We start from the raw sequence: 12,314 nt of genomic DNA on the forward strand, positions 1-12,314 counted from the left end.
CACACACACACACACACACACACACACACACACCAGCAGAATGCGGCTAGAAGTGAAAGATTAGAAGTATTTGGCAACTTGTTGACCGAAAAAAGGGGTTAATTTTAGCAAACTACTGGTGGATGTCAACAGATCAGGCAGCAATTGTGGAGATGAATAAATAGACAACGTTTAGACCGAGCCCTTTCAAGATGCCTAGACTGTGTACTCCTCTGCTTAGTTGCTGCCTGAACTGCAAAGTTCCTCTAGCATTTTGTGTGTGTACGTCTCTGTATTACCAGCAATTGCAGAATCTCCTGTATTATAACTGCATTTTACGTTGGCATTAGATACACGTTGATACTGAGTATATTGTTTCTGGGAGCCGCTTTCTGCGTTAAAACAACTGCTGCTTCTTCTATACACACGAAAAAAAAGAGGTATGGACATTGAACCGGTGCTTGCAGAAATGTTTAATGGCACTATGATTCCCGTAACGCCCTGCGTTAAAAATTTCGCCGGCGCTGAAGCACCGATGAAATGCGCAGGAGTCAAGGCTGCTGACGTCTCCGAATATCACGCATGCGCGCAGTACACAGCAGGCCTCGGAAATGTCTGATTCAGGTAAGAGCGATTCTCCGTTTGTCTATTTTAAACACCGACTAAGGGACAATTGCTGTGAATTCCCAGCGCAGTCCTGCTCTCTTCCCTCTCTCTCAGCCCCACGATCCGTACACGGGCCCCGGGGAGCTTCCGTCTGATGAGGGAATGGGAGCCGCAGACAGAGCTGAGCTCCAGCTATCTAAATGCAAGGATTAAGAACTCGGAGAAAGGGAACAGAATCTTTTACATCAGCATTTGAGAAAATCACCTTTGTTCTACCTCCAATCACAATGAAGAGGAAATCTACAGTTGCTGGAAATCCAAGAACACACACAATTTGCTGGAGGAATTCAGCATTAGTACTCTTTTCCATAGATGCTGCCTGGCCCGCTGAGTTTCTCCAGCATTTTGTGTGTGTTGCTTGTTCCACTTCTTGTTCTGGGCTTTTCATTCTCTCTGGGTACATAATGATATCAAACACCTTTGCTCTGGGCAACAAATAGCTTTCACATCACAAATGAGACAGACTACTGCCCGTCCCTTTATATTCATTGGCATTACCATCACTGAGTTCACCACTGTCAGTCGTTTGGGAGAGGCTTCAGGGGAAATATTTATGTAGAATATAGGAACTGGTGTTACCTGTGTGTATTGTCGTGATGCAAAAGTTGCTGGAGAATTTGCAAGTGGCAAGAAGTGGAAAGGTCAGATATTTGGAAATCTGACCTTTTAAAATGTAATTTAGCAAGCAAACCACATATGGACAAAGTGCAAACGCTCTGGTGAGAAAATCCTTCATTACCCGTTACAAGCCTGTTACACAGGTTGTGTGAGAGTGCAGATGAACTGGACTGAACCCAGAGGAGATCAAAGTTCCTAATGACAGTGATTTGCTAGCTGTTAAAATGAATACCTCTCTATATAAAATTCACTGTGCACATGTTGTCACTGGCTAAAATAAGCACAGTACAATATTTATGTCCACACTGGTCATTACAAATTAGAGGGGATATTGGAGGGAAGGAGGGGAGATTTCCAGTGTCCCTGTTACCCTCAGCTACAGGATGTGCATCTAGCTGCAGTTTGTAACCCTGCACTTTAAGGAGCTGGAACTTGAAATGGATGAATTCTGGATCATCCAGGAGCTGGAGCAGGTGATAGATATGACATGAAGAGAGGTGGGTTATACCCAAGGTGCAGGACACAGGAAACTGGGTGAGAGTCAGGAAGGGGAATGAGGTTAAATAACCATCACAGAGTACTCCTGTGGCCATCCCACACAACAACAGGTAGACCACTTTAGAAACTGTTGGGGGGGGGAATTACCTGACAGAGGAAAGTCAAAGGGGTGATAGGGGATTCATTGTTAGGGGAACAGAACAAGAGGGGACGAATATCCTCGTGGTAAGGCTTGCTAGAGCCTTTTTGTGGGGGGTTGATGTGGTTAAAATGATAGTTTGTACATAGGACAGTCAATATAACATCAAAATGCAATTGTATCAGCATGAATTAATCAGTCTGATGGCCTGGTAGAAGATGATGTCCCGGAGCCTGTGGCTCCTTTTGCTGTGGTGCCGTTTCCTGGATAGTAGCAGCAGGAACAGTTTGTGGTTGGGGTGACTCGGGTCCCCAATATCCTTTGGGCCCCTTTTACATACCTGTCTTTGTAAATGTGCTGAATAGTGGGAGGTTCACATCTACAGATACACAGGGCTATCCGCACCACTCTCTGCAGGTTCCTGCGATTGAGGGAAGTACAGTTCCCATACCAGGCAGTGATGCAGCCAGTCAGGATGCTCTCATTTGTGTCCCTGTAGAAAGTATTTGGGGCCCCATCCCAAGTTTCTTCAGCCGTCTGAGGTGAAAGAGGTGCTGTTGAGCTTTTTTCAAAACACTGTCGGTATGTACACACGAGAAAATTTGCAAATGCTGGAAATTCAAGCAACACACACAAAATGCTGGTCAAATACAGCAGGCCAGGCAGCATCTATAGGAAGAAGCACTGTCGACGTTTCGGACCGAGACCTTTCATCAGGACACCATGTGAGATCCTCGGTGATGTTTATGCCAAAGAGCATAAAGCTGTTCAACCTCTCAACCACAGATCCATTGATGTCAATAGGGGTTACCATTCCTCCTGTAGTCCACAATCAGCTCCTTTGTTTTTGTGACAATGAGGGAGAGTTTGTTTTCTTGACACCAGACCTCAAATAGAGTCAGCAATCCAGTGGCTGAGCATGGTGCGATGAATGTGCTGAGCTGTGTATATCACAATGCAAGAAGCATCGTAGGAAAGCCAGATGAGCTCAGGACAGGGAATTATGATATTGTAGCCATAACTGGGACTTGCTTACACCCAACAGTCTGAGGGATTAGAGGAACAAATTTGTAGAGAGATCGCAGACCATGCCAAGAAACAAAGGTTGATTTAGTAAGTGATTTTAACTTTCCATATATTGACTGGGACTCCCATAGTGCAAAAGGACTAGACAGGGTAGAGTTTATTAAATGTGCCCTTAAACACTTCATAGAATTCCTGACGTAGAAATGTGCAATAAGCTGTTAGGAACTTATCCAGGGCTGGTGACAGAAATGAGTGGTCATATTGCCATGAGATTCAAAGTAACTATGGAAAAAGAGAGGTCTGGACCATGGGTTGAGATTCTAAATTGGAGAAAGGTCAGTTTTGATGGTATGAAAAGGATCTGACAAGTGTGGTTTGGGACAGGCTGTTTCCTGGCAAAGGAGTACTTGGTAAGTGGGAGGCCTTCAGAAATGAAATTTTGAGGAGTTTGTATGTGCCTGCCAAAATAAAAGTTGAAAGGTACCTGGTGCAGGGTACCTTAGTTTTCAAGAGATACCGAGGCCCGGGATAATTTGTTCCTCTAAATGCCTCAGACTGTTGGGTGCTACCAAGACTCATTAATGACTACAATATCATAATTGCACGCACTGAGCTCATCTGAATTTTTTTTGGTCGTCTTCTGTTAGTTTCTAAAAGCTTCCCAATAATTTTTGCTCTTTTGTTTGCCCTCTCTTTGGCTTTTATGTTGGCTTTGGCTTCTCATTTCATCCACAGTTGTGTCCTCCTGCCTTTCCAATGCTTCCACTTCTTTGGGATGTATCTGTCACTCAGCTACCAAATTGTTCCCAGAAACTTCACCCATTGAAGCTTAGTTGTCACTCCTAATTTTTCACTTCCAAACAAGTTTGGCCAGCTCCTTCGTCATAGAAACACGGAGAAGTTCAGTTTGAAAACAGGGTATTTGGCCCGTCTAGTCAATGCTGAAAAAACATTTAACCTGTCGAATGCAACTACCTGCACCGGGACCCTCTATAACCCTACCATCCAGGCTTCCATCCAAACTTGTTTTAAATGGTGAAACTGAACTCATATTCATCACTTATGCTGCCATCTCATTCCACTCACTCACAACCATTTCAGTAAAGAGTTTTTTCCAAATGTTTCCATTTAATTTTCACCTTCCCCACTAACCCATGGTTATTATCGCGCCCAACCTCAGTGGAAAGAACTGCTTGCATTTATCCTATCTATACCCTCATAATTTTGTATACATCTAACAAACAAATCCTCAAAGCAATGTTTAATTCCCTTGTTTATGCTTAGAGCCTTTTTTAGGTGTATAAGATGTTGAGATCGTGTGGATAGCCAAAGTTTTTTTTTCCCCAGGGCTGAAATGGCTAACACAAGGGAGCATAGTTTTAAGGTATTTGGAAATAGATACCGAGGGGATGTCGGAGTAAATTTTTTTACACAGAGAGTGGTAGGTGTGTGGAATGCACTGCCAGCTATTTGTGTGAGAGTATTTCAGTTACTGTTGGGCCAGGCACCCATGCAGCTCAGTGGGAACAGGAAATAATACCAATGGAGAGAGTCAAAGTGAGCCAGGTCACAGATTGGAGATGACAGAAATGCCCCATTCTTATAGAGACAGGGGGAGCATCAGAAAATTTGATGGTCATTCCAGATACCAGCACTGTGCCCAGTTAGGAGATGATTTCCCTCTCCAACTTGGGTTGAACTTCACTGTAACAGTGTGATGTCAGATCACACCTTGGCAACTCAAGTGATCTCAACTGAAATGTTGTCCTTCACCCATTGATGGATTATGTAAATCTTTTTACAGCTTAAAAATGACAAGGAATTTGTCTACGGGAATCTAGAACACAACACGTCAGTTTTGCTGTCTCTGCCCGATATTAAAGAAGAGGAGCAAGGGATTCACTCGATCATCAGACCAACTGGCGTGCCCGTCATTTTACACGGGGGGAACGCATTCATCTGCTCAGACAGTGGGAATGGATTCACTCGGTCATCTCAACTGAAGATACATCAGCGAGTTCACACTGGGGAGAATCCATTCACCTGTTCTGTGTGTGAGAAGGGATTCATTTGGTCTTCCCACCTGTGGACACACCAGTCAGTTCACACTGGGCAGAAGATGGTCATCTGCTGAATTTGTGGGGAACGATTCACTCGGTCATGTGACCTAATGGCTCACCAGCGAGTTCACACCATGGAACGGCTGTTCACCTGCTCGGACTGTGGGAAGGGATTCACTAAATCTTCTCACCTACTGAGACACCAGTCAGTTCACACTGGGGAGAGGCCGTTCAGCTGCACAGACTGTGGGAAGAGGTTCACTTCGTCATCTCAACTGAAGGTACATCAGCAAGTTCACACTGGAGAGAAGCCTTTCATCTGCTCAGACTGCGGAAAGGGATTCTCTTTGTCATCTCAGTTACTGAGACACCAGTCAGTTCATACTGGAGAGTGGCCATTCACCTGCTCAGACTGTGGGAAGGGATTCAGTAAATCTTCTCACCTACTGAGGCATCAGTCAGTTCACACTGGGGAGAGGCCGTTCACCTGCTCAGACTGTGGGAAGGGATTCACTTCATCATCTCAACTGAAGGTACATCAGCAAGTTCACACTGGAGAGAGGCCATTCACCTGCTCAGAGTGTGGGAAGGGATTCACTTGCTCATCTAAACTGAAGGTACATCAGAGAGTTCACACTGGGGAGAGGCCGTTCACCTGCTCAGACTGTGGTAAGGGATTCACACAGTTAGCTAGCCTACAAACACACCAGTCAGTTCATACTGGGGAGAAGCCATTCACCTGCTCAGACTGTGGGAAGGGATTCACTCGGTCATCTCAACTGAAGGTACATCAGCGAGATCACACTGGAGAGAGGCCCTTCACCTGCTCAGTCTGTGAGAAGGGTTTCACTGAATCATCTCAACTGAAGGTACATCAGCGAGTTCACACTGGAGAGAGGCCGTTCACCTGCTCAGACTGTGGGAAGGGATTCACTCGGTCATCTCAACTGAAGGTACATCAGCGTGTTCACACTGGAGAGAGGCCATTCACCTGCTTGGACTGTGGGAAGGGTTTCACTGAATCATGTCAACTGAAGGTACATCAGCGAGTTCACACTGGGGAGTGGCCATTCACCTGCTTGGACTGTGGGAAGGGATTCACTTGCTCATCTAAACTGAAAGTGCATCAGCGGGTTCATACTGGGGAGAGGCCGTTCACCTGCACTGTCTGTGGGAAGGGATTCATTTCATCATCTCATCTGAAGGTACATCAGCGAGTGCACACTGGGGAGAGGCCATTCACCTGCTCAGAGTGTGGGAAGGGATTCACTCAGTTAGCTAGCCTACAAGCACACCAGTCAGTTCACACTGGGGAGAGGCCGTTCATCTGCCCAGACTGTGGGAAGGGATTCACTCGGTCATCTCGCCTACTGACACACCAGTCAGTTCACACTGGGGAGAGGCCATTCTCCTGCTCAGTCTGTGGGAAAGGATTCACACGATTATCTCAACTACAGCGACACCAGCGAGTTCACACTGGGTAGAGGCCTATCACCTTTGGGAAGAGATTCTCTCAGCCAAATCAACCAAGTGTGCATCATTGAGTTCACAGAGGGGAGAGGCCGTTCACCTGCTGTGAATGTGGTCAGCGATTAACTCAGTAATCTAACCTTATGTAACTCTTGGGGGTGATAGCCCCCCAGCCCGGCCAAACTTAAGAATTCTCGTTTGGGTGGATCCTGTGTGATGTGTTCCCTGTTATAAATTAGTACCCTGAGATACCAAACTACACAATATCTGATTAAATGATTAAGCTTCATAATTCTTACTTTAACTAAAAGGTTAGTAAAGAAAACATACAAAAAAAAAGAAAAAGGACCCACTCTCTCCAATCGCGTCTTCTCATCTCTCCCCAGCAAAAGACCATGAAATCCCTCTTCCAGACTCACAACATTTCTCTCATTGGATAGCCCCGCACTCCAAAATCCTGTTATCTCTAGTCATAACCTAAACATTGCTGCTACAGAGAAACCATTAGCTCACCAGTGAAACATTGCAGAGAGGCCATTACATGAGCAGTGAAACCTGACAGCATGTTACACTTATGACACACTACCGGGTTCACACTGGGGAGAAAGTTTCAATAAGCTGCATACTGGATATTTGTCCATCACCATTGTTGAATGCTATTTTGAGACTGACCGTTGGTGCAGAACTCTGCAATTATTGCTGCTGCTCACCACACCCAGTTCTTCACCCTGGTCACTGGGCATGGGTGGAGTTTCTTCTGCTGTATATTCACCTTTAATGGGACTGGAGTTTAATATTCTGTATCTGAGAAAATTAGATCAGTTCTATTTTAAACTCTCTCTCTGGTACTTAGTGAATTTATAACACATCTAGTGTACAGTAATGAGTCAACTCTGGCCGCTGGACCCTGCCAGTGATTCTATTCCACAACAGTGCTTTTAACTCCTCCCCTGTTTTTCCCCTATCACTCTCCCTGTGGGAGTGGTTCCTGTCACCACTCTGTGGGTGAAGAGATTTCCCTTGAATTGTTCGCAGACTGAAGAAGTTGAGCTGACTGCAGTTCTGTCTGAGATGTTCTTTGCCCCTCAAATCTCTGGGCTGAGGAAGAATGACATAGGTAGTTAACCTCCCCATTCAGGGCTCATTTCCCCATTATGGGTAATTTTCCCTGCTTCTAAAGGGTTGATAGAAAACACGACTGTCCTCTGAAGACTGAAAGCAGAATGGGAAACCATTAGTCGGCTGTTCAACGGAGCAGGGTCAGAAACCAGAGGCACGTCTGCACAGGGCAGAGTTTGGGGCTCTAGACAATGATCAGGGTGAAAACGTATGATGATGATGAGGAGGGAATCAGCAGTGGGGCGGGGCAGCGAATGACAGAGTAGCAACATTTGGAAGCAGATTGACAGTGAAAATAATTTGGTTGTCCAACTGGTGACACAAACAATACCTGTGGTGAGGTGCTCCACTGGTCGAGGAACACGAATGTGTTGGGAATGGTTTTATCTATTGGTGGAGTTGTTCCTGCTTGTTTATCCTGTAATATTATATCTGGATGGTTATTATGGATTGTGCTATCTGAAATAATCTGTTGATTGTCATAAAATTTGTCAGATTTTGACTCTGAAAGTGGATCAGGCTTGAATTTACGGTGCCTCTATAAGTGATGGAGGGCATTCATGAGTTTGTATTTTAAAGCAAGATTTTGGTGAATGATATTCGCCACTTGATTGTACCTGTGTAAGTAATCAGATTGAGTTTAACTGCTGCAGGATCCTGGAATGTGTTGAATTGTGTCTGGTTTCTCTTGGCATTTTCTGCGTATTGCCTTGTTTGTTTGTATTTCATGTATTTTTGATTTTTGTTTATTTCCTTTTGTTAACCACCTTGTCCTGTATTTCTGCAAGGAACCCCTCTGTTTTTGCAAAGAGGTCTCCAACTCTCAGTAAGGTGCTTGATGCTTCCTTGTCAACATCTTGTCGGTTCTGATTGTTGGGATGTCTCCCATGAAGGGTCATACTCATTCCACTGGTTACTGTTTTCTTCCATAGTGACTATTCATTTTTCTGAGTTGCCTCTCATTTAAATTTTCTTGTCTGTATTTCTTATCACGATTGCATATACACACACGGAGTGCTGAATCCTATTCATTTTTGATGAAAATATATATGAGGGGTGATTGATATGTTCGTTGGCTCAGGTAGAAGGAGTCAATTTTAGAAAACCTAGCACAGTTATTTTTCAATGTAGTCCCGTCCTACATTTACGCACAGCCCAGTAATAAAAGTTTGGGCACCCCCGGTCAAAATTTCTGTTACTGTGAACAGCTAAGCAAGTAAAAGATGACCTGATTTCCAAAAGGCATAAAGTTAAAGATGACACATTTTTAAAAAATATTTTAAGCAAGATTACATTTTTATTTCCATCTTTTACAGTTTCAAAATAACAAAAAAAAAAGGGCCCAAAGCAAAAGCTTGGTGCCCTGCATTGTCAGTGCTTATTAATACCCTCTTGTTAAATGCTTTCTGCAGCCAGCCTAGAATCTTTCATTTGGGTAAATTGCTGGGTTCAGTTATAAATAGCAAAGTACTGACTCTGGAAATTACAAATCAGAATATTATTAGAGTCACATGCCCTTCCAGTCAATGCCAACCTGTTTTTGTTGTTACTGCCTAGTTCCAACTATCTGCACCAGAGCCTCCATGCACCTCCCATCCATGTCATCAACAAAATTTATCTTTAGTATCTAAATCAAACCCACATCCTCCAATTCTGCTGGCAGCTAATTCAATACTCTCACCAACCTCTGAGTGAAGAATTCCCCTTCAGATTCCCCTAAAATAATTTGCTTTCACCCTGAACTTGTGTCCAATGTCAGGGTGAGAGGGAGGCCGGGGCAGAGAGGGAAGACAGTAAGGGGAGGGGGTGGTCGAATGTGGAGAGGGAAACAGAGTGGAGGGTTTATACTTAGTATCTTTCAGAAAAAGTAATTGTTTGAACTTGCTGCAAACCTACTATCCATGCACTGTACATTCTTAACCAAATTATTGACCTAGATGACAAGTAGCAATGTTTGATGTTCAAAGTAAATTTTATTATCAGAATACATATATGTCACCACATACTGTACAACCCTGAGATTGTTTTTCCTACAGGAACACTTAGCAAATCTATAGAATAGTAACATGATCAATGAAAGATCAAGTAGAGCACAGAATTCAACGAACTGTGCAAATGCAAATATAATTAAATATCAATGAATAATGAGAGCAATGGGGCGTAACCCTGGGGAACTTCACTAGGCCCGGGCCTCGAGTCCAATAAACAGCCTCCCACCATCACTCTCTGCTTCCTACCATCAAGACAACTGTGCAGCTTCCCTGGATCCCGTGTGATCTAACTTTCCACAGTAACTTACCATGCTGAACCTTATCAAAGGCCTACTGATGCCCATATAGGCCATGATCCTGGGACAGAGGTGTCACAGATAAGAGAGCATAGATTTACTCAGAGGATGAAGAGGTTTAGAGAGATTTTTCACAGAGTGTAGCTCAAATCTTGACTTGTCACCACTGGGAATATCTGTTTCTGTCAAGGTAACATTCAAATTAGTCACCTCTGATAAACAACTGGCAATTGATGAAGTTCCTGTGTTTTCTTCTGTTAATATTGCTTCCTTACAGCAAAACTAACCCTCTCACTGTGTCAGAATCGGTGACTAAATCCAGCCCCAAACACTGTGTTTTCATCCCTTTACATTGTAACTTGAACCATCTCACTGAGGGTTCAAGTGAGATGGAGACACAACCCCTGCCCTCTGCACATGTGATCATATCTCCTCTGCTTCTGACATTTCAGATACCCGCAGAATGGTTTTCTGATCCAGTCTGAAGGTTGTAGTACATTCAACTTGTCGTCAGACCTGACAAACCATGCTGACATATCGGGAGTCTGAAAGCGAAAGGGAATCGGGAAGGGACACACACTCCCCCTACCCAATCTGCATTCACAGCCCATGACGGTGACAGATGTCCTAGACTCTGGGGCTCTGTAACACACAATCTTGTGAACAGCAAGCTTAGATGGTCATTAATATGAAGAGAGAATTGTTGTTTCCTGAAAGGACACTCGAGCTAACCTGTCTGATCCAATTCACCAGATCATCCCTTGTTTACAACTAAATTTGTCTCGGGACCATCCTCCCCGGTTCACGGAATGTCCAGTCATCCCACTTTCTCCCGACAGAACCCAACCCGCCTACAACAGGACACCCACACTCCACTCATAAACTCTACCCACACACACAGACAGATCCCCTTCACCCCAAACCCCTTGCAGAACCACAAGGAATTGATCCCACAGCTTGGGCTCGGTCGCAAAAGTTAAAACCGGGGCTGAGGAGAGGCCGGAGCCTCCATCCACCAGGCAGAGCTTGTGCCCGGCCATTCCTCACTGCACCCAGCCCCCGATTTACATAAACTCGAGATGAACCCCTCCTCACCGCCGCCCGGACTGTCCCACTGTTGCAACACTTATTGTCGAGAGCGCGCCTGCACGTCTCCCGATGGTCCAGTCGCTGGCCAGAGGTCCCTACAGCGCCGCCACTGGCCGGAGGCCGGAGAGACTCCATCTAGCCGGCTCCGGGCGAAATGTAATGACCGACAAATATAATTCCTGTCAACGATCAGCTGTCTGAGTGATTCGATGACTGAGAGGAAGGAGTACCTACGGTCCACATTGTCAGGGTGATTTACAAGGAGACAGACTGCAGGGACTGGAGGTCTCCTGTTAGCTATTACACTGTGTAACCCTGGTTCGCATTAATTTAAAAAAAAGTTGTTTTATGAAAAAAAACAAAATTCTGCACTGACTGAAGCCATCCCAAACCAGATCAGTCTGGAAAGTCCTGCCCTGAAACATTTCACACACAAGAGAAAATATGCAGATGCTGGAAATCCAAGGGACACCCACAAAATACTGGAGCAACTCAGCAGGCTGGGCAGCATCCACGGAAGATAGTACAGTGGACGTTTTGGGCGGAGACCCTGGCAGGATGCTGCCCGGACCGCTGAGTTCCTCCAGCATTTTTCGTGTGTTGCCCAGAAACATTTGTGGTTTTGTGACCCAACTCGAGACAAGCACAACACTGCTCACTCCACCAACAACACGGCACAGCCGGACACAGAACAACAGGGGATTCAGCCTTAAAACCCTAATTTAATTCTGTTGTTGCAAATCGTACGAAACAAAAGGTGTTTTAAAATAGAAACGCTCCCCCTCACGTGACTTCACACAGCAGCCCCCACGCGCCTGACGTCACCCATGGTCTCCTCGTATCTGCATTTGCCGTAAAGGATAGTAAAAGCTTCTTTAGGTATGTGAATAGCAAAAAAAATAATTAAGACCAAAATTGGGCCATTGACGACAGAAACTGGTGAATTTATTATGGGGATCAAGGAAATGGCAGATGACTTGAACAGGTACTTTGGATCTGTCTTCGCTAGGGAAGACACAAACAATCTCCCAGATGTAATAGCGGCCAAAGGAACTAGGGTAAAGGATGAACTGAAGGTAATTTATATTAGGCAAGAAACGGTGGTGGATAGACAATTGAGTCTGAAGGCTGATAAGTCCCCGGGACCTGATGGTCTGCATCCCAGGGTACTTAAAGAGGTGGCTGTAGAAATCGTGGGCGCATTGGTAATCATTTTCCAATGTTCTATAGATTCAAGAACAGTTCCTGCTGATTGGAGGGTGGCTAATGTTCCACTTTTCAAGAAAGGAGGGAGAGAGAAAACAGGGAATTATAGACCGGTTAGCCTGACGTCAGTGGTGGGAAAGATGCTGGAGTCAATTAT

At 44.9% G+C, this 12,314-nt stretch overlaps 1 protein-coding gene across 1 annotated transcript; it reads left to right on the forward strand.

The window, feature by feature from the left end:
* The first annotated feature begins 554 nt into the window (after positions 1–554).
* On the forward strand, positions 555–10,312 carry LOC140721862 (uncharacterized). The gene is made up of 2 exons (XM_073036690.1): positions 555–603; positions 4,731–10,312. Exon 2 carries the CDS (start codon positions 5,097–5,099, stop codon positions 6,468–6,470), a length of 1,374 nt encoding a protein of 457 aa, XP_072892791.1. The 5' UTR covers positions 555–603; positions 4,731–5,096; the 3' UTR covers positions 6,471–10,312.
* The last annotated feature ends 2,002 nt before the right edge of the window (positions 10,313–12,314 follow it).

This window comes from Hemitrygon akajei, unplaced genomic scaffold, assembly GCF_048418815.1.
Source record: "Hemitrygon akajei unplaced genomic scaffold, sHemAka1.3 Scf000063, whole genome shotgun sequence".
NCBI lineage: Eukaryota > Metazoa > Chordata > Chondrichthyes > Myliobatiformes > Dasyatidae > Hemitrygon > Hemitrygon akajei.